General features: G+C 37.4%; 1 protein-coding gene and 1 long non-coding RNA gene across 5 annotated transcripts in view; one reads left to right on the top strand and one right to left on the bottom strand.

Annotated features, from left to right (window-relative positions):
- The window catches only part of CIT (citron rho-interacting serine/threonine kinase), a 70,626-nt gene extending 55,486 nt beyond the window's left edge, over nt 1–15,140 (bottom strand). For both annotated transcript variants that reach the window (XM_062589989.1, XM_062589990.1), the window contains exons 1-8: nt 15,045–15,140; nt 14,154–14,295; nt 12,761–12,936; nt 11,331–11,432; nt 10,977–11,119; nt 9,902–9,995; nt 8,236–8,439; nt 6,884–7,037 (exon numbers count right to left, since the gene is read on the bottom strand). In XM_062589989.1, the coding sequence (XP_062445973.1) occupies nt 6,884–7,037; nt 8,236–8,439; nt 9,902–9,995; nt 10,977–11,119; nt 11,331–11,432; nt 12,761–12,936; nt 14,154–14,295; nt 15,045–15,140 (1,111 nt within the window). The remainder of the gene's footprint in view (nt 1–6,883; nt 7,038–8,235; nt 8,440–9,901; nt 9,996–10,976; nt 11,120–11,330; nt 11,433–12,760; nt 12,937–14,153; nt 14,296–15,044) is intronic.
- A 487-nt stretch (nt 15,141–15,627) lies between these two features.
- LOC134148294 (uncharacterized) lies at nt 15,628–24,358 on the top strand. 3 transcript variants are annotated; one of them, XR_009960190.1, is made up of 4 exons: nt 15,628–15,693; nt 17,521–17,661; nt 21,721–21,880; nt 23,421–24,358. It is a non-coding gene; the product is annotated as an uncharacterized LOC134148294 (long non-coding RNA). The 3 variants fall into 3 exon arrangements; XR_009960189.1 differs by having other exon boundaries at nt 15,629–15,667; XR_009960191.1 differs by lacking the exon at nt 15,628–15,693 and adding an exon at nt 16,446–16,596.
- Nucleotides 24,359–25,675: the final 1,317 nt, after the last annotated feature.

The raw sequence follows: 25,675 nt of genomic DNA, 5'->3' as shown, positions 1-25,675 counted from the left end.
GAATCATCTAGAAAAAGAAAGATGTCTCCAATCTATCCAATTACTGAAGTAAGACACCACAGGAGAATGTAGCTTGATGCTTTACTAGTCAGCTAAGAGATAATAGCTACCTTTTCATACCACCAAGAATGTCCTCAGTATGGGCTTCTAATCAACAACAGATTGGTCTTTCTCCTGGAAGATTTTAATAAACTATAGATACTGAATGCTAACTGGTCTTTAGGAGGGAAAGAAAGATCAGTAAAACTATTTCTCCAAAAGAGCTTGCTGAAGATCTGGAACTCTTGTTGGGACACCACTGCAGTCTGGCTCTGATACAATCAGCTCTGAAGAGAGGTATAAACAGCAGGAATTATATTTCTTACTATAATTTCTAAATTGGTACCACTTAACATGTTAAGTTTCAGCTAATTTTCAAATCTTAGTTTCAATTTAATTAACCAACAAAAGGACAAGTTCTTCTCAATGATGTGCAGCACCCCAGTTACTTGCTGGCTTGGCTACGTGTGTGAGAGGAATGAATGCAAAAGCCCGCTGTGCAGTTCCTACATTGTTAAATCACGATCACGTTTTCGCTCCCAGATTTTTTTTTTTTAATATTTCATCACTCAGGTCCTCACTCACTGCAAACCTACCAATCTCTTTTTGATTTGGAGACAGCTCTTCAGCCAGCAACTAGAACATAGCCCATTGTTACAGGCTGATGGAAGTGTAGTGTGCTAAAACCGTTACCATGGATCCAGCACAGATCTCCTGTAGCTGAAGGGCTGATGAGAATTGAAGAACGGGGAACAACCATTACAACCCCTGCAGTGCAGGCTCCCTGCTCCTCACTCTCTGCATGCTCGAGTTTAACCCTACCTGCCTGCATTCGTGAACAGATGCTGATGCTTATCTGACTGACACGGGCAGAATGAGTCACGGCTGGAGCTTGCTAGCTCCCTCTAGGTTGCCAAAGCCTTTCACAGTCTGCTTTTTAACTCTTAATTCTCTAGACAAATGTATGTTTAAATTACCCACCAGACCAGCACTAATAGGCAAAAAAAAAAAAAAAAAAAAAAGCCTGTATAAACTGCCAAATCAAAACTGCACATGCATGCTTCGTTAGCAGCTGCCCAAAGAGCCGTTTTGATGCTGCTCCCAAGCAGAGAAAAGAGGAGAAATTCCATAAAGCAGAGAAGCTGCTGCTTACATAGAGTAATTCCAAGTACATTAGAATGAGATAAATGGGGGGAAAAATACAAATTAAAAAGGTTCTATATTAAGCAGTTTTGCTTACTGGCTCCAGAGCATTTACATTTTTTGCAATATCATGCATTGGTTAAGTTCTGATATTTTACTGGTTATAACGAATATTTAGGACCAATGTTATACTGATCCATGTTATTTTGGAATATAGATTATTTACAGGAACTGTATTTTAAAACAAATTTTTATATTAGTGTAATATCAAGCCACTCTTTCACATGCTCTTAATCATTAAGAACATGGAATCAATAGAATACAGTCCATGGGTATCTCATCTTTAATGCAAATGTAGCCCCAAAGTCAGAGTTAGTTCATAGCAGAGCAGGATAAATAAATGAATTAATATTTTTTAGTTTAGCACCTCTGCTGAAAGCACTTTGAACATCTTATAGGAAAGAGTTTTTGTGGAGTTTTTAATATTGCCTTTGAAGGCGCACAGAGTTGATGAGGCAAAATAATAAAGAAAGCAGCAAACTACTCACTTCATATGGGGAAGCCTAGAATCTTTCCTGAAGTGGTAGCAAAAACAACATCCTCCTCTTTTTATAATGGTATAACAACCCTGTTTTTTACTCTTCAGACTTTAACAGGTAACTTCAGCTTAGGAAGAAAGAGCTACAGTCTTTGTTTTTACCAGCAAGTAGCTAAGAAGTTCTGAAGAGCACTGAGGAGAGTCATCTTCAAGCCCCTACAGTAAAAAGACAGTCTTTCCCCTTACCAAGAAGGATTTGTAGTCAAATTACATGCATAAAAGAAAATAGAATTTAAATATGTCTAAGATCAGCATACATATGAAAAGATCAAAAGCACTCAATGAGGGAACAACGAATGTAAAAAAGGGACAACTGAAAGTGAGACAGACCAAAGCTTTGGGGCTACAGGGAGACTAGTTTAAAGAATAACCTTTTACACTGCTATTTTATTTAATAAAAAATGTATAAAGAAGAACAAATAGTGAAGACTAGATTGAAAACTAAAGAAAAAAGCACTTCTTCTCTTGTATCCACTAAAGATCCATAACCAAAAAGTCCACAAATTCTGCAGTATAACATTGTTATATTATTAACATGAAGTATTAGCAATTGAAGAGGAAACTTATCATAATCCTCCAACAACAGCATCGCTAATTGTTAAGTGGTTCTGAACTGTGACTGAAAATAAGAATTTGAACTTCCGAAGTTTCAAGACACTGGTGAAAAACTCACTAGTGAATAAAAGAGAATATGCTTAGAAAAGAAGAATAGGCTATATCCATTCTATCTGATTTTGTTAATTACTTGGTAGCATCTTCAGTTTCCTTTACTCTTGATAAGAGTTTTTTCTGATGTCCAAAAATGCTGAAAAAATGGAAGATTCCCGCCCCCCCAGAAAAAAGCTAACAAAGAAGCAATTGAGCAATTTGATCCCCAAATATGGATCCCATGGAGAAATTATCTTGAGTGAGATTATTATTTCTTGCTTAAAATCAGAGGAGTGTCACATAGTTATAGTATTTTTGGAACAAGATTAAGATTAGTGACTGCAAATACATGTGTGTATCAGAATATGCTCAGTTTCTTTTTTAAAAGCAGGAATCCTTTATCAGAGGTCAAGATAAGCCTCAGAAAATCACATGTTAAAACCATGCCATCACATCTGACAAGGTCAAAAATTTGGTCAAGGCACTTCAAAGCTCACTCAAAAGCGAGGCAAAGCTATTACTGAAAAAGACAGGAAACCTGATGCTTTTAGTCTTCTAAACTGGGTTGGTATAAGGACCTCTTTCTGTCTCCAGCATGTTACAAATGAATGTACATGTTCTGTTTACCATTTAAAGTATCTTGCAGAGAACTGCATGTTTTAAAAAAGCCAATTGCTTGCCTAGATACCTCCCCACTTGTGGAAGGATGTAACCCTCATCCATCTGTTCCATAGAATGACTTTCAGAGGAAAAGGGGGTGTTGTAGGTTGCTAAGTTAAAAAAAAATGCAGTACTTTATCATTAAGATTAGATGGAATGAATCTTACGAAAAGAAGCATTTTTTTTTAACTGTGGACTAGTGTATGCATTTATGACTAGTTAAAGGAATATTGCCTTAATAGCATCTTTCCATCCTTTCATATTATTTTCGTGTAAGTTGAGAAAACAGACACTGCATTTCCTCTGAGCCAGTGAATGACTTAACTGAGATACAGAATTTAGAGGAGATACAGAATGTTTCTAAAGAATAAAATGTATCTTTTCATGATCTACAAGGTGATCTATATATACTTTCTGAGAGAAGAATCTGCACAGCCTTTTTAAGTAGGTTAGGCATTACTCTTCCTCATGTTGGAAGAGGCCTATTTCAGCAAAGTGTTATGGAAGAAAAATAGAAAATAGTAACTCTGAGTGATACATTTAAGAATGCTTAATCTAATATCACCTGAACAAAGGTATTACACTAGTTCTGATCAATTTGTATAACATCATCTTAATATGTTTTCAAGAAATATCTTAATATCTTTTCTCTCTCAAGACAATGTTCTAAAAGACATATATTTCTGTTAATAAAAGTGACCTCCAAATCTACATTAGCTTAGTTAGTGATCGCCACTGAAAATAGAAAGTCAATATGTTTTTCTGAAGATAAACATCTAAATGAAATATCACAGTACCTAACAGTTAACATACTGAATGCCAGCTTTGGAGTCTAACATAAAGAAAAGAGTCTGGGAATTATGAACATAGAGATCTGGGTTCCTACTTGTTTAATAACAGAAGACAGCCTGGAATTAGTCTTCAACTCTTTTTCCAAGTTCTTCCTTTTGCAGGAGACATTCATTCTTTTCTTCCCAGGCATTTAGATTCCTCATGCAAAACTGAATATGCCATGCCATTTTCAAGACCTTCTACACTGCAGTTACAAAAGAATTCTGAAAATGAAAGATCCTTTATGCTACCCAAAAATATCTCACTAGATTAAGACACAAGTCTTCTGAGCATCTCTCAGTTTGCTTTCATTAGACAGATTTTTGGTTCCAAATTAAACAGCTGATATAATTTATGGGTTTCAGACAACCAAATCCCCAACCTTGCAACCTTGTTGCTAGTAAGTCAGGTATGTTATCCTCCATTCTCTACCTGTAATTTTAAATTATTTTCAAGGACTCAAATAGTTTTGTTCTGAACCTTTTGATCCAAATCCTGACTGTTTAACTGAAACAGAGCTAACAATGGAATGTTTATTCTAAGTAAATAAATTCCAAAATATTTTCAGAAAATTCTGTCAAGTAAATCAACACAACCTTTTGGAAGAATTTTTTTATAAGCCTTAGAAGGCATTAAATAGCAGAAGTCAGCAAATACAGAGAGCAAAATCTGTAAGTTTTGTTTCAATAGAATACTCCCAGGAAGGGGAAAATTACCTTTTGAGCAAGATTCAGTTAAAACCTCATCTCACCCTGAGGTTTAATAAGAGCTAGATTGTGTTTCTGTAGCTTAAGAACTGCTTCTACAGACACATGCTACTGGCCTCAAAGAAGTTGGGAGGTTTTTTTTTTTAAGAGGCAACTATCTTTTGCGAAAGGTTTTACATGCAAAGTCAAGTGTTTCATAGGTTACCATAACTACAAAATATAACACTGAAAAATCCTTTAATGACACTTCCTTAACCAAAAGCAGTGCATTCAGAATGGTTATCCTGGAACCCCCAACATGATTTTCCCCACTACTACAACTTTTCTCAGACTGAAATAGAAATAACTTTCTTACTTTACAGTCTAGAGAAAAGTCTGTATGTGTAGACATAGAATTTATTTAACAAAGGCCTGTCAGAGAAATTCATATTCCATACCCCCAAAATTAACTTTTAGGACTGAGAATCCTTAGCATAAATCCAAATCCCAAGACCTCTTCCAGCACTCAGTAGCTTCCCAGTTTTCTTAGTTTTCCATTGCTCCAGTTAAACACCACTATCATAGCAGGTCAAGATAAGAAAGAAACTTTCAGCTTTTAGATAGTCTGGGCCAAACCTATCAAGGGTTTTGAACAGAAAGACAGAGATGCTGTCCTGAATAGACCAGCAAATGGCGAAGCACTGCGGAGAGCAAAGCAATAGGTGATGCATTCAATCTGCTACTAAAAGCAAGAGGACTGCTGTGTTTTGTGCCAGTTACAGTGGGGGCTTATGCTGTATGAGACATAACAACCAAGTCAAGGGTCAAAACTGCAAGATCTTCACCATAGACTGGTCTGAATATTACAGAGAATGATGCAATCCACTGGCCAGCTGCTGATAAAAATAGGATTAAAAAAAAATCCCAAATGACTGTGTCAACATTTAAAAGGACATCAGGACTGCCTACCAGCTCATCAGTCAGAAGCACTGTTGTCAAATGAAATGGCAAAACACTCCCAATTAACTTGTGCAGTTGTGAGAATGCTGGGCAGACAATTGCCAAGGAAACACCAGAACATATGCTCACATGCCATCTTTTCCTGCATCTGAGAAAATATGATACAAAGGCAATACAAAAATTTCAAAAATGGAAACTGGTGGCTTTGACAGGGTTCAGGGGAAAGAAGGCAAAGTGAGCTGAAGTTTGAAGTACATGCTAAAATTATGAAAAAGACTTCTCACTCAAGGCTTAATGGTTCTCAAAGGGTAGAAAAAATGGCATTTAATAGAACAGAAGCTCCACAAGTTCAAAGACAGTGAATCAACAAAAAAGTGAGTAAGCATTCAGTAGAGTTGACAGCTGAAGTGCTAAGATAGTCATCAGAAGTAGAAGCTTAGAAATTTATCATGGAAATTGGATTGCATCATTGTTCTTCTTAATACAGAGCAGTATATTTGATAAAGAATATTAGGCAGATATGTTCCTTGTCTACATAATCGTACCATCCAAATAATTTTAAATAATATTTGATACAAGCCAGATACTTATAGATTCAATGATGATCTGTGAAATATTTGCTTTTGACATGGTCCTGGTGCCTCAGTACTTCAAACTACAAAATTTCATTACTTGCCTAGCACTATAACAATTATCTGCATAGAAAAGCATGTGTGACACTGGTTTTATTCCATTCCTACCAGAAGAAAAAGATTTTTGACAAAAAAAAGTCAAATATTAACTGTAATATGCTTGAGGAAAAATTCCAAAGCCCCTATGACCTCTGATGTTTTATCACCTAGAGGAGCTAAAAGAGAAATCTTAAACAAGCCAGATCACAACAAATGAAAGAAGAGAAGAAGCCAAAGATATAACAGAAAATGAACTATAAGACAAAGCCAAAATTAAGTAGGCTACGTTGGGGAAGGCCTGAAAGAACCCACTGGTGCATTTTAATCTGACGAACAACATAAAAAGGATCACTTGGATCTTTCAGCCTAGGGCCTGCAAGTAATATGGCAATCACACCATAATTTCATACAGAAATTTATTAAACTTCATCTTATTCTTAACTTACCACTTTCACCTAAGAGATATTAATATATCTTATTCAAAAAGCAAAAAACATTGTTCCTTGATACTAATCTGCTCGAGAATACAGTCATGTTTTGTTATTAACAATGATTCAGCTCGAACACATCGAAATACTCAGATTATGTAAGTTTTCATGTTATCAGGAAATCAGGAACGTTTATAAATGCAGTATTATTCTACTTACAGTTACGGATGTTATTCCAATCAATTTTAGAAAAGAATGGATGGCAGCAGAGTCCTTCATAACCCAGCCTTTCCTTTTGCCCACAAAGCAGGCTCTGGATCAGATCAAGAAATTCACTACTAACTTTCACATCCTCTGGGAACTTCAAAAATCTCTGCATTAGAAAGAAAAGTATATCTGCTCAGTAAGAAAACAATCCCAGAACAGTAAGGTTCCTTATTTTCATTATTCTAAGATATGTGAGGCATAAAGTGTAAATATTTATAGTACACAAATGAGAGAAATGAGTGTGTTGTGGATTTTTTCCTAATAGACCTTTATACTCATTTACTGCAGTGAAGACAAGAACACAGAACAATCGTACCTAATTAGACAAATGGTAGACCCAGCCCAGCATCTTATGGCAAACAATGGTCAACTGCCTACAGAAATGTAAGTGCAGAACATGCTTCCAAACCTCTGGGGTTTGTGGCCTAGGAATTTTCTGAAACAGGGGGTGATGTCTTTGTATTTACTAGCATCTATGAATTTTTCTTCTATGAATTTGTCCAGCAGCTACTGGAACACATGTTAACATTCAGTAGCTGCAAAATACTGTGGCAAAGCGCTCCCCAGCATAACTATATCCTGTGCGAAGTATCTTTTTAAATTTTTTTCTATAGTTAATACTGCTACTTTCATTTGATGCCTCTAAGTCTTGTATAATAGACCATCATTTTTTATTTCCCTCCTTCCAGCTGGACATGACTTTTTCTTTCCTATTAAGTCCTACCATTCTACTTGCTTTTTGCAATGTTGCTGAGAAGTAAGCTAACATTTTCATAGATTGTAACATCAAGATCATGTTCTGGAGCCCACCACTGGGTAAAGTTGGATATTTTCCCTTTCATATGCATTGCTTTTAATTTATTTACAATAAATTTCATATGACATTTTAATCATCCAGACACACAATACTCTCCTTTTGTAGTTCTTCATAGCCAGCCCTTGAGAAAATCTTAGTATATTTAGGAAAATTTATCAATCTACAATTCATCCTTTCCATCCCTTTTCTAGATCATTTTGGAAACACTGCAAATATAATCACTTAAAATGCATAGATAAATCTTTCTTAATTCATGCATTGCAGATGGTTATTTTTAGACAGCTGTTACAAAAATAAATTGAGATCTCTACAATATGGAGGCACATATAAAGAAAATACTTAAGGCATTGCATAAAGCATATGTGTTCTAAATATTTTAAAAACAAAACAAAGTTAGAGACATCCATAAGCTTATTTTCAATTGTAAGAACACATAGCCCTTAGTTATAGCGTTTTTACCCAAGAACATGGAAGGAGTTCTCTCTACCTGGAAGTTCATGATGTTATTGAAAGTTTTTGCTGAAGTCCCTTCTGTGAATGGAGCTCTTCCATAAATCATTTCATACGCTATGACTCCTAATGACCACCAGTCACATTCTGGACCATAAGAAGCTCTGCCATCCCCATTCAACCCTGTCAGCATTTCTGGTGCCATGTAGTCTGGTGTGCCAACAGGTAGCTTGGCATTTACCTAGAAATAAAGATATACTAAGTGAAGTTATAACTCTTTTTGTTCACTGTGACCTTGGCAATAAAACAAACTTATCTTGTTTTTAAATGAGACAGATGGAATTTTTAACCCTACAAATACATTTTAAGTAAGGAATTTCATGATTTCATAAATTATCAAATTGTGCCTGACTCTGTTAAGTAAAATCAGGCAAAATTAACAAAACTGCTGATAAACAAAGAGAAAGCTATTTGGAAGGCTATTGAAGTAAAGGGGATAAAAGACCAGCACTCTGAAAAGCACAGCATTACTCACAACAGACGTTTTAAGCAGTATCCATAGCCATAACAGCAGTACTATTTCAACTAGTATTAACAAGGACCTCACAGCTGAAGTTTCAAGAACCAGTCAGCTATAGGCATAAATGTTCCCTGCCCTCATTCCATTCTGTGTCATCCCTACCTTTTTACCTTGTGTTCATGATCAGCAAAATACTAGTATCCAGACTGCTGGAGTGCTTAGCAAAAGTAATTCAGGAACCCAAACTGCAGTAATTTTTCCACTGTGAGTGGCATAAAAGAGTGAAACAAAACAGCAGGGAGACTAATACAGGCACCAGAAGACTGAAAAAGTAGATCACATGACAAGAAAACAAATTGAAAAGAAAAATGCAATGCAGAGGAGTATTAAAAAAGGGAAATTGGGGAAAACAAAATAAAAAGGACATAATACTAAGAAAACTCTATAAAAAGTCAAAATCATAAAACAAGTGAAGGCTCCAGTGTATAACTTTATATTCTGTTTTAGATCTATTTTAATTTTAAATTCCCACTTTAACTGAATGCAGTCTCTTAAATTTAAAAGCAACTTATAAAAAGACCTTGCCCTATTTACAGTTTTGAATATATTGCTTTTGGTGAGTAATGCTAAATCCCAGAACACTGAAATGTGACTCATTATAATCAAGAGCTCCCCAGGTCTTCAAAACTATGCCACCTTAGTTACAGCAAACATAATTTCCAGCCCAGTTATGAACAATTCATAAATACATGTCTTTAAAAACACAGTATTTCAGCTGCTTAAAGACTTTGCTGCAAGCTAAAGTGGCTGCAGAATTAGTAGAAAAAAAATCAAATCCTTAATGAAAAGGTTTGATATTAGTGCAAAATACAGAAAGATGAAAAGCTGTGAGAATCTAAAAATACGATTTTGCATTGCAATACAGCATCATGAGAAAGATTTGCTGCTATCTTATTCATATATTAAAGTTTGATTAAGTAAATATATACCTACCAAGAGCTACAAAACATACTTAAGTTCATGTTTGAAAGGACATTTATAAATGGAAAGTATTATTATTAACAGATTTCATATTGGACAAGAAAGGCAAAAGAAAAGGCGCCATCAAGGAACAAACTTAATTTTCTCTTTTTGACTAGACTCTCTAAACAAGCTATAGACAAAGTTAAATCCATGCTATTACCGTTCTGTTTACTGTCATTTTGGCCGCTGACCCAAAGTCTACCAGTTTAATGTGTCCTATTCGGTCAATGAGAACATTCTCTGGTTTGATATCTCTGTAAGAAAGCAGAAAGCAATCAATACCTTTCTATACTCTTCTCTGCTGTCATGTCTAGATAACATCTCCCTTTCCAGCTACACTCAACTCTGTGCTCAATTGCATAAAACCCTAGCAATGGATTACTGTGGGAGTCTTATTTCCAACTGCTGTTCTGCTTGCAAGCTGACATGGAAGTAGTGGAGTTTAAGTCACTTCTTGGGAAATTAACAGTTGTTGACAGAAAGTGGAGAGAAGAGGTGGTTTTGCATTGAGTTATCACCTTGACTACATTGTAACTGAGTTATAGCAAAGTATTATGTAGTTTTATAAATTTCCTCCCAACTTACTCTGTGCTTCTGTCAGAGCCAGGCAGCCACCTTGCATTAAAAAGCCATAGCATATGTTCTAAATGCAGCAACTACCAGTGATTGGAACACAGAGCACTTCACAACAACTCCAAAGCTTTAGAATAGATTTATTAAATGCTTAAATACTAATATGATTTGAAAATGTACATAGTAACAACCTTCTTGCCTTAATTTGATCTTTATAAAACTCCTGTTATATTTAACCACTCCAACATACTATACTGTTCTGTTCACCAATCAGCAAGCAACAAGTTTTAACAATTCCACAGATTTCCTCTACTAATTGGTGTTAAACATGACCAGTTCTGGAAAAGTTTTTTTTTTTTTTTTTGCAGTGCAACATAAAAACTTGTTTTTACTAAGCTTCCAGAATATATATATAGCAATCTTTTTGTGATATTAGTGTGAACTTTACATCAAAGTTAATGTCTAGCTGCAGTTAGTTGGCATACGATTAGTTTTCTAATTTTCTCTCCTAACAGAGCAAGTGAAATGCTGTCCTTGAAGCAGATAGACTTAAAAACAAAAACAAAACAAAAAAAACGCACAAAAATGCATCATTTCAGAACACTGATTCCAGAATGATACTGAGTAAATATTACGTGCAATACGAAGCAATCTTTACCTACCGGTGTACATAGCCCATCTGATGGACACTATGAATGGCTAAAACCAGCTCCGCAAGATAGAACTTTACCATACTCTCATCCAGTTGGTCCTCGTATCGGTTTAAGAGTGACAGTAAGTCCCCTCCAGGCTGATACTCCATAATCTACACAAAATTTTAGAGAAACAGATGTAGTTCATATATACAAAAGACATTCCACTCAACTCCTACATACTACACTGGACAGATATCAAACAGTGCCATGTAATGCAGGAAAATTATAGAAGACGAACACTTTCCAGCCATCAAATTGTTCTTAAACCTAACAATGGTAAAGTCTGCAATAGAGAAGATACAGAGACAGAGATCTCTTTACCAAGTAGAGATTTTTTTTGTCTTGAAATGCATATTGTAACTGTGGAATCCAGGGACTGGTATTCTGAGATAATATACTGCGTTCTTCCTCAAAAAACGACACCTACAGAAAAAGGAAATATTCAGTTATATCTTGATTAAAATGGGTTCGAATACATTAGAATTCCCTAGCTTCAGAAAGATGTAAGTCTGCACCAAAGGCACACATCCCACAATTACTTACAAACCATCAAATGCTATTGCCTTTTAATGTATCTTGAAAAAAGTAATTTTACTCCTCTCTGTTTCCAACTCCCCTCCCCTCTTCTGTTGTCTAGTTTGTTTTCAGTCAGGCAGTCCCTGCAGTGAAGACCAGCTCTCCTTTCATACTGGTGAAGCATCTACCAGCCTGGAGTGCAACCTGAGTTGATCTCATCTGGATTGGCCCTAATAAAATAGAACTACTTTCAAAAGAAGCAGACAAGAAGCAGAGCAGATGCTAGCACAATTATGGAGCAGCATCTTGCAGCTAATTCAATGTAAAGTGGAATTTATTAAAATATAAAGTTTTCTTGAAATCATCCTCTAGTAATTATTTAGTAATTGAGGGTTGCAGTCAAACAATAAAAAATTTTATTACACAGTTCATTTAGATCAATGTTAGCTATTTTCAGTGACCCAAAGTCAACAGGACTGAACAAGTGTTGTCTTGAGGATAATATCATAGTTAGCTCTTCTTGTCAACCTGTGCCAGAGCAAGAGTAATTTTAGTCTATCTTCGTTTGTGATAGCCACGAATGCTAGAGAATCTCAGGAGCAGACATGTATTGCTGTGTAAATTAGATATTGTGGTGTAAATTCCCGAGCCCTTCATGGAGTATCTTTGTCCTACATCTCATCTCTCATCAGCAAAAGATTAACTTCTATTTCTCACCAAACTATGATAACCACCTCCATTACCCTCTCTAAGTTTTCAGATAACACCTTTCTCAATCTAATGAAGACCTATCCATCAAAATCCAGTCGCCTTCACACCCGTTCTTGACATCCTACCTTGCTCTTTAAAACAATAATAAAAAAAAATGTAATGGATACTGTGAGTATTCAAGCCATCATTTATTAAGCTGATCAATACTGTCAATATTTTCTTCATCTATTTGTATCCATCTACTGCTTGTTGTCTTATAATTGGATAGTAAGCTCCTTGAGAGAGGGATTTTTGTTGTTGTTTTTCTGTATTTTTTTGTATGGCACCTCACCAATAGATTCATGCTCTATGACAATGGCTCTTCAACACAGTAAAGCTAAAAACAAATACTAATATATTCCTTTATTGAAAAGTAGGATGATCTTTTCCAGATTACATTTTTAATCTAACAGTAGTAACAAAAACAAAATGGTCAACAACTCATAGTTTATGGGTCTACTGTCGTAACAGAAAAATATACATACATGCTCCTGTATCAGCAAGGACTCTTTGCTCATCACCTTCATAGCATACACATCACCAGTAAGCTTCTCTCTTACTACTTTTACATCCGCAAAGTGACCACAGCCAACAACACTCTTTACTTCAAAATCCTTCACATTGGGTTGCAGTTCCCTTAATTCAGCTATAGTCTCTGCATCTATAAAAGTAACACATTTATATTACATTAGCCAATTGGCATTTTTGGTGAACATAAGATCAGCAATAGGGAATAAAAAAAAACAATCTTTCTCAAGAAATATAAAATCATTTCAGAATATGCTTCCTAAAAAACAGTATGTATGAATACTAAAAAAGGCAGCATTAATGCAAAGTTAAGATTGAAATATGGTACATACAAAAGAATCAGGAAATGTTAAGACAGTTCCCATAGCAACCATAGCTCTGTCCCATTCATATCATCACAGGCTGATAGTCTCTCTTGTTTCTAATTTATTTTCAACCATCCTTTGCCAATACAAAGCATATTCACCAAACATGCTTTATCCAGTCCAGTTCTCTAAGTTCAAGTGGCAGAGTTTTCTCCTCTGCCTGTGGGAGGCACTATTTTATTGTCTAACAAATAACCATAGACATTTGTTTCAGATATTCAGTCTAAGTATGCATTGTGATAATCAGTTGTTCTCTGTAGAGTGTTCTAAAAATTCTTCATATCCTGCAAAAAAATTACTCTTATTTAACAATACCTATAAATTGTTGGGTAGAACTACTATAGGAGGCATGATAAGTTACATTAAACCAAATGGCAATCAGTTATATCTTAATGCAAAAGTTCATTGCCCTATGCTTTCTTTGTTTTTTAAAGAATCCAAGCACACCATCAGTAAAATATTTATTCTGACAGAAATTATTTCTGAACTACAAAATTGTTACAAACAAGTAGTGCATGATAAAAGGGATTACACAAGGAATCTCAAATATCATCTTAACAGAGCCAAGTATTAACAAGTTTCTGTCTAAATAGTTTTTTTTCATACCTTTAAGTCATGTCCTGCTCTCAACTCTTGACACCCTTCTATTTTACATACTTGGAACTTTGCTCGATGGCATATTCTGACAAGCTTTTAATGAAAGTGCCTCCTCAACAATAAATATAGTACAGTCTAAAAAGCATGCACATTAGAATTACAGCACTTCAAAAGCCACTGCAGATGACCTTTTTGCACCTACATAAAGCCTTAGTAATATTGTCAAGGTTCCCCATGCAATGTACAGTCCACCCACAAAAAATCACATTCACAAAATCCTAGGTTAAAATTGTTACAAACTAACGTTACTAAAGCACTACTTAAACAATTGGGTTCTTAACCATTATCTTTTTAAAATGATACCTGGAAAATCATCTAACAAACTTACACTTCTTGACAAAGTTGCCAACATGCTTAATCTTCATTAAAGCAGGGTTTCTGCATTCTTCAAAAAGAACGAATAGAGAATCAAGGATGCCTTCCCGGGAGAGAGGAGACATCTGCTGTTGAGTCACAAAGAGTGGCTTCCCCTGGAAAAAAAAGGAAGCAGCAGCAGATGGAGTCTCAGACAACAATGAAAAGCCTCAAATCAATAACATATGTATAGAGCAGATTATATATTATCCATTTTAAAAATCACTACTTCAAAAATTAGACAAATAATGCAGAAGCTTGTGTTAAATATATCAGATCACTATGTATATGTGTAATACCTGTTACAGGTATGGTTCTTCTGGATAAAGCAATCTTCTAAAGGTTGCTGAAAGCTCAAATCACAGCATTCTTGAAATTGTCAACATACTACTAATGTTTCTGGTTTGACTGGCTTTTTCTTGATATTGTACTGTAGTGGGGGTAGGGAAGAATTCATGGTACAAATAGCTTAAGCAGTCAGCATCAATATTAGCTCCAGAAGCAAAATCAGCTGAACCTTTGACGATCAAAGAGCAGCCAGTTTGGCAAATCCACCTCATGACAAAACCTCCATTACATCACCCGTGAGAGGACTGTGGATTATAGGACACAGAATGTGACGTTCCACTTTTGCCGAAGAAGGGCAACTCAAGCCAAGATATTAACAGTTGCACATAATAAGAGCCGCCCTCCCAGCTAACCTTTGTGCACTTTGAGCTACCACTTTCTTTTGCACCCCTCCTCCAAAAAAGCACACAGGCAAAGTTTGACTGCCCACATGAACACATGAAATTGTATTTTTACCTACGGGGTACCTATCCTGAATAAACAGAGATCAGCAAATCCAACATCAGATGCTCTTTACCTGAAAGAGCAGATTTAACCGAGAAATTCGGCTTGTGATGGGCTCCATGGGTCCCGCCTCTACTGGATTACGGATGCCACATTTGAACTTCAACATCTTTAGGGGTTATCTTGGAGAAAAGCCCTCCTGGAAAGAGAATCAGGGCTGTCAAGCAGAGGTACTTCAAGGGGTGAAGTTTAAGGAAAAAGAAAAGATAATTCAAGTGACATTTACATTTATTTAGAAACAAAGTTTGTTATAACTATTAAGCTTGGAGAGCCTCGCGGTTCCAGGCACTAGTCGCGGTGTTCGGGGTGTGACGGAGCGTCTGCCCGGTCACGCCGGGCTCCCTCCTCTCACGCCAGAGACCCCGCGCGGCCCCGCGCCCGCCCGCCCGCGCGCCGCCGGCCTCCGGCCGCCCCACATGTCCCCACCCGCCGCCCCGTCTTTACCGCCATCCAGGTTTGAACGCAGCCAGGGGCGTGGCCCTGGCACCATCACTTCCGATGACGCGCGCCAAGCGTCCCCCCACTCAGCCAATCCCGAGGCGCGCCTGGCGAAAACGCGGTCGTCACGGGCCACGGCCTCCCAAGGGGGCGTGGCGATGCAGCCTTCCCTGCCGCAGCCCCCTGGGGACGTCGCTTGTGCGTCACGCGCTCGCGGCGGGCGGGTGCGCGCGCGGACGCGGCGGGGAGGGGCGGGGCGGTTAACGGTTTTAACCGTCGAGCTCGTGGGCTATCTATTCTGCCTGGCGCTGAGGGAGCGGGTGGTGGCGGGGGGGGGGGGGGGGGAGCGGTGCCTTGCAGGAGGCTTCGCTCGCTCTCTGCCAGGCCTGGCAGCCGTTTACTCCCTCCGGGGTTAGTGGGAAGTGCGTGAGCAGACGCCCCCTCTCGCCCGGTGGGGATTCAAAGCGGGAAACGGAGGAGATGAAGAGAAAGGCAGGGCGGGGTCCCTACAGCCTTTAGCAGAGATGAGCCGTGCCGGGTAGAGGCTGTCAGATAGTGGCTTGTGTTTTCGCTTGGATGCTGCTCGGTTTTATTCCTGTAAAGTGCGTGCTGCTGCTCCTAAATTTTACCCCACACACGCACTTTTTTTTTTGGACCGATATTGAAAGGCAAAAATGACACATTCTTAATAGTTCTGAGTGGAGTTGTTTCAACTGTAGGGTAGACGTCATAGTTGGCAGCACCTAACTGCAAGATGGGGCTGCCAGAGAGGAAATAAAATTATGTTTTCAGAAGCTTTAAATTTTCCTTTGCAAAATGCTTATTCAACCTTTTTGTCCCAGTTTTTACGTGGTCTGCGAGGCCATTTTATTCACATAGAGTAATTAGTTTTCAAGTGAAGTATTCGTGAAAATGTTCCAGCTTGGTATCCACTCCAAAATATCTAGAGCTATCCATCAAAATGCTAAGTGGGATGCAGCATGACCTTGTTTAACAATGGCGCTGTACAGTGATGTCAGCGGAGAGCATCAGTATGAAGTGGTGGTTTCTGCAAGCATCTCAGTTCTGCAGAAGGCATGATGCTGTTTCAGAGTACAGTTCATTCTTGCGTGGTCCCTTGACAGCATGTAAGTTGGTAACAGAAATCTAGGTGGTGGCGTTCCTTAACAATCGTGTTGCAATGTAGTGACATAAAACAAGATGTTTTGCTCTCCAGCAATCATTTTAATTATGCTAATACTAGCTTGGCATCAAGCTGGTAAAGTAATGCACTGGAGGATTACATTATGACTTTATACAAATCGTTTTACAGATGCGTGCTTTGTCCTACTTCTTCCAGTCCACCCTTGGAACACTGACATATTTTCAGCATAATTCTTGTCTCAACTTGCATATCTGGGTTCACTTCAAGTTATTAAGCCTGAAAGAGTTTTTAAAATCTAATTTATTGTCCACTACCGCACAGCCAATCTGCTTTTTTGGATTCCAGTCAGGCAGGACTCTGTTATTGTCTATGTCTCCTCCGCAATTGCAGTGCATGGGAATGGTCAGCTCTTAAAAAGAAATGCTAGAGAGAGCTGCTTCTTCATAAACTGGTCACTTTTCATGCTAGTACATTTTAGGAAAATACCACATCCTGCCTTAACATTCAAAACCCTATCATGTCTAGGGATGGTATGTCCTTGATCTTGGGCAATTCTCATTTGTCTACCATCTAGGCCTAAGAGATGAACTTTAGGCTCCTCTGCCTTTTCCTATCTACAGCCTGCCTTCTCCTGTACACGTGCTGTTAGCCCCATGTCTTGTACCTGCCAAAATTACAGTTAAGTATCCACAATACTTGTCACTTGAGAAAGGATTGTGTCTGTAGATCAGTTTAGATTTAGGAAGTGAGGAAATACAAGAGCCGGGTTTTTCTTCTGACAGGTTCCCTTTCCATGGAGATTCTTAGATGCAGAACAGCATAGAACAGGTGATGCACAGATTGGATGAGGAGATGGATCATTAAAGGCTTCACCTCATCGTTAGGCTATTCTTTCTCTCTTCTACAGCAATGCTGCTCCTGCATCTTCCATCACAATTTGGCACCTAACTTGGTTGACCAGCCCAAGGAGTCGCACAGCCATGCTTGACGGACAAGTCTTCATCGGTTGGCTAGGTGGCCTCTCCCCTGCCCTGCAGTTTAGACTAAGGTACAAGTTGTTACATTTTCATATTTATAGCCTTACATTTTCCCTAATAAAATTTCCTTGTTTGTGTGCAGTTGACTGCTTGCAGGAAAGGATGATGGTTTTTAAGAGCGTTCCGTGGGATAGATTCAGTTTTCCTAATAATTCAGGTGAGGGCTCAAGTTAGATTATTTCCCACCAAGAAAGCCACATAAATACTAGAAGCAGATGTGTGGCAGAAGATCACACATTGGTTTTTCTTCTTTGTTACTGTGTGAAAGACTCATATAAACAAGAATGTCTACATAGGAAATGGAACAGCAGTAAAAAAATTACAGATGTAGCAGAAGTGTTACAAAAAACATCAAGAAAAGAAGCTGAAGTCGCAGATGGAGAGAGTAGAGGAGAGAGAAAATAGCTGTGCAGTTTCAGTAATAAAATCTTAGTACCCGCTTCTGATGTAGCAGCAAAAAATAGATACCCTTTCAGACAAACACATACTCTGTTTTAAATTAGTGACCTGAAGCCTTCAAAGTAGAAGTGTTTAATCCTTCATACTTCTGGTAGTTTCATCGAGAGTAATCATAGTCCACTAATCCTTTGTCTTTATAATGGCAAGATTATATATCACTTCTTGATCTTGGCAACTACTCCTGTGGTTAACCTCACTTAACTTGAAGGATCATCAACAGACCTACTTTGAGTTCTGCAAAACAAGAGCTTATTTCCTATATTAATTTAATAGGTCATTCAAAAGCTTAACAGAATAAATAGCTCTGTGATTTCCCTAAACAGGTCCCAATATGGTGCTCAACGTGTTTTGAAATCTCACCATGCATTGAATTGGTTACCATCTGTTTGGCATTTTTTATTACAAGAGTAGGGGTTTCCCTTTATTTCCTTGGCCAAAATTCTTCTCCCTCATGCTGTCGTGTAGTGCACTGAGGTGACTGTGTTCCAAAGGTTGTCACTGTCTGCAACACCCTTCAGGTTCATTCACTAAGTAAATATAAAAGCAAAAGATCAGGCATGCAGGTGTGCCAGCATTTCGTCAAGAATCTGGCACTCAGATTCTCATCGAACCTAGAATAGCTATATTTTAATGGGCAAAGTAATGCCAGGCCTCACCTAACACTGTTTGGCTGTGAAACTTCTGTATTTACAACAGCATCACTCTCAAATGTCTTCATCTTTGGAACCATACATCCTTTGCAAGCTATCCCAGCAAGATACTCATACTGCTCCCAGGAAGCTAACTTCCAGAGCTCAACATATGGCTAGAAGGTAATGAAAAGGGCTTGTGCTATCGCAGTTCTAAGAGCTGAGCACAACCGAAAAAAATCCTACTTTTTGTTCTATCTTAGAAATCTCTTCAACTCTTCTGTTCCCAAATTTTAATACTAATCCAATAACCTCAACTGCTATCAGTTTGCAACCTAGCTCTCCAGGACATTCAGCTCCTAGAAGTAAACTGAGTTGTTCAGTGATTCTTTTGTTGAATATTATCACGGACCTTAACCATAGCTAGCTAAACTACGTACATACGAAAACAAAAAATGAATTATCGCTTATCAGCTCTAGTCCTTACTCTAACCAGCCAGTAATTAAAAGATCCTCTAACAAAGCAAGCTTCTCTGTCCCTTTTTTTTTCCTAGCCCCAACCTTAACCATGCTGGATGACAACTTTCTGCATCAAAGAAAGCATAAGCCATTAAAGGTGGCTGACGAGATTACTACCATAAACCCTTGCCAATAGTAGCACTCACCATTGTTTAATGGGACCTAAATAATGCTTCAATCCTAGGCATATTTCTTTCCCACTTTGTTTTCCCAAACCATCACAAAATATGTAGTTTAGATGCAGTAGTCATGCATATTTACATAGAATATAAATATTTGCACAATACATCTTGAAGAATAACAGTTTTAAAAGAAGTACGCAAATTCCTTCTCAGAGAAAGATGTGAAGGCAAAGAGGAATAATCACCAGGAAAACAATTATATTGTCCTTCCTTCCACAGTGTTTTTAATTTCCTCCTCTACAATCATTCTCCAAGAGTAAGCAGAAGGGGAATGAAATTTTAAAGACCTAAATAGCTGTTAGGTATTTCTTCCATAGACTTCCACCAGAAGTTAGATACAAGGCTACATCTGATAATATTCTTCAAGGTGATTTTCATTGAGATATTAAAAGCTTTGTTTGTATTAGCAATGCGCTCATTTATTATGTAAGTGCTTATGTTCACTGGTTGTTATTATACATGGGTTTTATTCATATTTACACAAAGAAAATTATTAAAATAGCATTTAAAATAAACATGGTAGTCTTCTTACTAGATACATAGCCATCATCTGTATTTGTATTTACAAAATGTCAGCAGATACCTGTGATGCTCTTCAGACCTAAGTCCAGCTCAGAGGTTTCTGCATTCCAGCACACATTGTTCAGCTCTATACATGTTTTCTTACAAAATTCTCCTAACATTACAACCCTATGCTCAGTTTCTCATTCAGCCAAGACATAAATATGCTAAATTTCTGATGTGACCAAAGTAAAACAGTAGCTTTGTGGGGCACTAACAATCCTTTTTCTACATGAACTGAGCGTCTATAGAAGGAACTAGACTGGAATCCCAGAAAGATAAGGATTACTTGTATCTTAAATTGATACGAATACTCCAAGCAATGCTGGCCAGCTGTTCTCAAGGGCATGGGCCCTACTCTAAAGTACTCAAGCTGTGAGCAAACTGAACAGGAGGTAACGGTGTATTTTCTAAAGAAAAAGAACCAAAGTGCATGAGCCTTTTGTATGCAGGATATGTACAGTCCTCTAAAAAGCAGCTTTCACTGCTACTATACACAGTGTGCATATCTGTTACTGTCACCACCACAACACTGGCAAGCCTTGCCTTATAATTAGAAGAGAAAAGCTAGGATAAATTGAACTTCAATATCCATCACATATAGGAAATACCTTGATTTTTTTTCTTTTTTAGTGAAGTTTGGGTTCAGGATTTGAAAGAAACCTAGTTAGAAAAAATGAGGTTTATATTCCTTTCTGAATGCTGTTTTGTATGGTGGCTACCTTAAGCACTCAGAAGCAATTTACACTGGAAAACTGTGGGAAAAGAAAAATAACTGCATCTGAACACAGAAGTGAGGCTGCAGTTAACCACATGAAAGTGAAGCCTTTTTTAAATCGTATTTGTCTTCCATACTCAATTTTTTCATAGTTATTTTAAAACAAATAGATCACCTTTTAATGAATAAATACTTTATTAATTTGTAGTTGCAGCAAAACCCAAATTAACTTTTATATACCTCAGCCTCAGGCTTGATTTGTGCTATTTCATGAACACCACTAATTCCACAAAAATTATTGTATAGAAAGTGACTTACTAAACTTCATGATCTGTCAAGACACATGGATTGATGTGTTCACATTAACATCTCCTGAAGCAGCTAAAAACTAAATTTGTCATGACATAATGGGAAGTATGTGTTGCAGAGTAACAAGTGACAGGGGATTAATTAAAACCGACAAAGTATCTGAGCAATTACAGTGAATATGTTTTATTTTAAATGTAGCTAAAGAACTGCTTACATATTTTCATTAAGGTGGAAATAAAGGCGATGTTAAACTCTCTCTAAAAAGATAAAACCTGGCATGGGGCAGGTGCAGGTTATCATCTAGAAACTGTATGTAACAAAATACTCCAGTTTCTTCAGAAGTTGGATATAGAAATCATGAAAAGATATATATATAAAATAAGATATAATCTAAAATACAATAGATTTAGAGTATATATTTTACCCAGAGAAAATATCAACTAAACATCAACTAAACAAAATATCTCTGAAGTGAATATACCAAATTCTGTGGTGAGCACAACTAAAACTGATTAGTAGAATTTAATCTTAAATTGGTCCTAGGACCAGTGAATTTTAGAGGCTCTTGGGAGGACTTTTTCCTAGCCTTAAATGAAAAATCTACAGAGATATCCTTTAGTTTACTAAACAATAGTTTGCTTTCTGGTAGAATGGTCACTGGAGCCTTATTACCATGTGCTTAACTCCATTTAGAAACCTGGCATTCTCCGCACTCTTCTGGGCTGTTGAACACAATGTATCCTGCTTTGTGGTGGAAGAATTTCTGACTCTCCAGTCCACTTACTGTATTCAGAAACTGGAAATCTGGTCGCCATCAAGGGAAAGTGCCCAAAACAATTCATTCTGTCTCAATGTAAGTAGTATGCTCTTCTTAGTTGATCTCTGTCCCTGAGATCAGCCAGAAACAGAGATGTGCCAGACAGACATCTTCACATGCAATATTGATGAGTAGCAAAGAGCCATGCATACCCATAAATCTCTTTGGCTGACTTCCAGAAAGGTTGAAGAATGTGAATTAATTTAGGAGTTAGCTAGATGGCGTTGAAAGATACTCATATATCACTATACCTTTGTGATTTGGGGGAGAAAAGTCTAGTTAGTGTTTGGAGTTTCTGGAATAAATTAGATTAGATTGATGTTGAAATTAGACTACATAAAAATGGCAGGCAGTCATCTGTCAGTAAGACAATCAAGTTTCTACTGGATTGGAAAACAACCCTCACTCCTTTTTGAAACAGAATTGTTTGTTTGTTTGTTTTAAATGGGTCAGCTCAGTGCCAGTCACAAAGTACAGTTCATTCATTATAAATCTGCTACACCTATGCAGATGGAGTTGGATGACCTGAAAGCAGACTTCGGTAGTAAATTAGAGCATGATATGTCAAAGGTTGGCAGAGCTTGCTCACATCAAATCCCCACACTGGGGGTATCTCTCCAGCTGAGGCAGAAGTCATTGGAAAGTATAAGATGCTTCCCAGCAACCTAGTTTTGGCTTACAGATGTAGCTAAAATGTAAAGCAACATAAAGCCACTAGCTCATACCTGCAATTCAGTAAAACAAATATAGTCAAGCTGAAGCATCAAAATGAAGTACTTAAATAGATTAAATGAAACAAACTCATTAACATTATGGAGGTTCTTTTCTTTGAAGAAGAAAATATCTTTTGACTAACTCTAATGAATTAAATTAAGATACCAAAGGAGACTTGTCTCTGTCGTTTAATGGAACTTGAAAGAAAGTATCTTTTCTTTTGAGATTGTATTCCAAAAATTCCAGTAAATATCATAGGCTGTGCAGAGTAGCCTTATAGGTAGGGTGGCAGGCATGAATATGGTGTAAAAGAACAATAATGGCATGTTATGTGGAATATAAATAAAAGCATCAGATGAGGGAATGACAGATACAACACAGAAGAACTCTTCCAGGTAAAACTGAAAGAAATTTAGGTATGATTGCTTGTCTAATTTTAATTTGGAATCACGATTTTGGTACTTCACAGATTTAAGATGTTCTTGCTCTGAGTAGGTGTGTTCATTTCTGTCTTGAAGAACTCAGCAATGACAGCCTACATGTTACTTTATTTAAATCTTAGAATTAGTAGTTCTATACTGTTTGCTTTGAGGCCAAGGAATATTTTGCAGTGACTATTGTGGGACTCTGTTTTTTAAACAGTTTTTCCATGTTAAGATTTGTGATGAATATTTAAAAAACATGTTAGGTGTGATTAAGATAACGCAGTAACAAACAGTGAAATAACTTACTGTTTCAGGAGAGATTGAGTGTCAATTTTTGCCTGTTTTGGAGGTCCCCGCAGTCAAATTGCTCTTTTATGATGCTGTTCACCATTCCTGATGTGCTACTGGCCTGGTTCATTGTTTTCTTTCATTTTTAGATTGCCATTGTTACCTAGAAGGAAAAGGCTACAAAAGCAGTATATTCTTCCTCAAACAGAAGAAAAACTTAGTGGGCGGTTGTTGCAATGATAAAGTGTTCATGGTCTGCCAAGGAATTACATTGAGCCATTTTTAGCCAAAGGACAGATACTAAAATACTGGTTTTGAAAGAGGAATGGAGACTCTGTGCAAAAGAGTTTCTGTGGAATAAATATTTCCTCCAAAAAAAAAAAAAAAAAAAAAAAAAGGATTAGGGCTATTTTTCTTCTATCTTGTGTTTTTGAAATACACCAGATGGACTTTCTTTTCTGAGTTTTAAAAATCACGTGTTAATAAAAGGTGTATTTATGCTTGTGCTTGAAAGTTCTCTAGAATTGAATGAAATACCTAAGTACAAAGCTGGAATATGTTCTACTTTCTGCTTTTCCCATCACCCAGTTGTACAGTTTTCTTCAGAGCAGTAAGAGACTTGTGTGTTACTTCTGTGAAATTTGGGGATGAATTAGATGCAGCATTTATGAATCATGACACTGGCTCAAAACAGCTAATAGCAATTGCCTTTTTAGAAATACAGGGAGAGGTGCAGTCTTGCTGGGTCGTAGTCAATAAAACAATACTTAAATCTTCAACCTTCCAAACATGAAACAAAATAATCAGCATTTCATATCAGTTACCAGAAAATGCCTAATAGCCAATCTCAGAATGACAAATACAATAACAAAAAAAAAATCCATGCTAAGTAATTGCTATTTGCTAACAATGCTTCTAAAGCAGAAAACTGACTGCCACTTGAGATTCTCCAGAAGACTGCAGTGAAAGCAGTGGTAGGGGTTTGGCTCTGCATCAGTCCACTGTGAAAAAAGTAACAGATAATTGGAGATAGAGATTTTACACTGTAGAATACAAGAAGCTGGAATAAAAGAATATTTGTACACAGGCTGCATAGTTGTTTGCATCTCTGTTCTCTCTCTGTACTCTCCTGGGTTTTATTCTGATGCCTTTCAGTACCCCAGCAGCAAAAGATGATATATCATCTAGTTCCTGCTAACAACAGCTACTACTTCTTCCTTGAAAAAGCCTGTTTAAATCCTACTGATTTTATGTATTGCCAAGTTGGGATTCTTCAGCGACACACTGAACCAGAGGCACAGACATGGCTGTGCTGGCAGCACTGCTCACAGCTTTCTAGAGTTTGCTGAAGGCTAGCTTTTCCTGAGCCACCACCTTCTAGGTAACTTCTTGGGGCAAAAATACCACCTAGGCATTCAAAAATATCCAGTAAACAGGCTCATAGAGGATATTCATAAATTCTAAGCGTACAGGAATGAGCCTATCTCGCCACTCTGTTGTTAACTGCCCAGCCATGGTACCAGCAGGAGGACACACAACTCCCACAGAATGGATCAGGAGTACCAAGGAAGTCAGAAAATGGGAAGTGCAGAATAACACTTACTTTATCTCCATCGAGTGCCTTGCAAGGAGCCTGTTTTGCCCAAGCTGCGTTTACATTGTGCATTACTGACAGACTGACACTCTCTTGCTTCATCTGCACAGTTCTCCACACCAAAATCATGAGACTGTGGGACTTTAGTCAGAAAGAAAAAATTATCAATAAGCCTGGGCAGCCTGTGACGCTTCGTGACAAGTTCTCGCTGCCTGCATGGCTAAATTTTCATTGAGCCAAAAATAGTTAACAGCACACTTACATGCAAAAAGAAGTCATCTGCTTCTTATCTAATGTGTAATTCAATAATTCCTATAATTGATCTTCATTGACAGTTTATGCAAGCTCACTCACCCACACTGCACATATTGTGCTTCCTGACATAATTCCCAACATAGACTATGATATTTCAACAAAGGAAGCTTGTTAAATCAGGTCAAACAAAATAAAGAACTAGAATCTGCTGCAAGTCCTTGCAGCTGCCTGTTTTTTCACCAAAAAAATAAAATACTATTGGTATTTTTGTAATGGGTTAAAAATACACAAATCACTTTTGTTTAGTGTTGATAGGCTTCAGAAGAAAGATACGCAACTGTTTTCTCCCTAGATGTTGGACTGTTATTGTTGATCAAGCATAACAGCCAGTCTTTATTGTTTCTATGTGGTTTGATTTTCCCTGGAAGTGCCATATATATTTTAATGATTTGCTGAATTAAAAGAATTCTAAATCAGTTCCCAACTGATGGGATGCTATTTTTGAGATGAGCCAATAAAGGAGATTTTCTCTCATACAAAGCAACACAAAAATTA

Source organism: Rhea pennata, chromosome 17 (genome assembly GCF_028389875.1).
Source record: "Rhea pennata isolate bPtePen1 chromosome 17, bPtePen1.pri, whole genome shotgun sequence".
In the NCBI taxonomy this organism is placed as follows: domain Eukaryota; kingdom Metazoa; phylum Chordata; class Aves; order Rheiformes; family Rheidae; genus Rhea; species Rhea pennata.
Note: the sequence above shows the minus strand (reverse complement) of the source record. Positions and strands in the feature narration are given on the sequence as shown.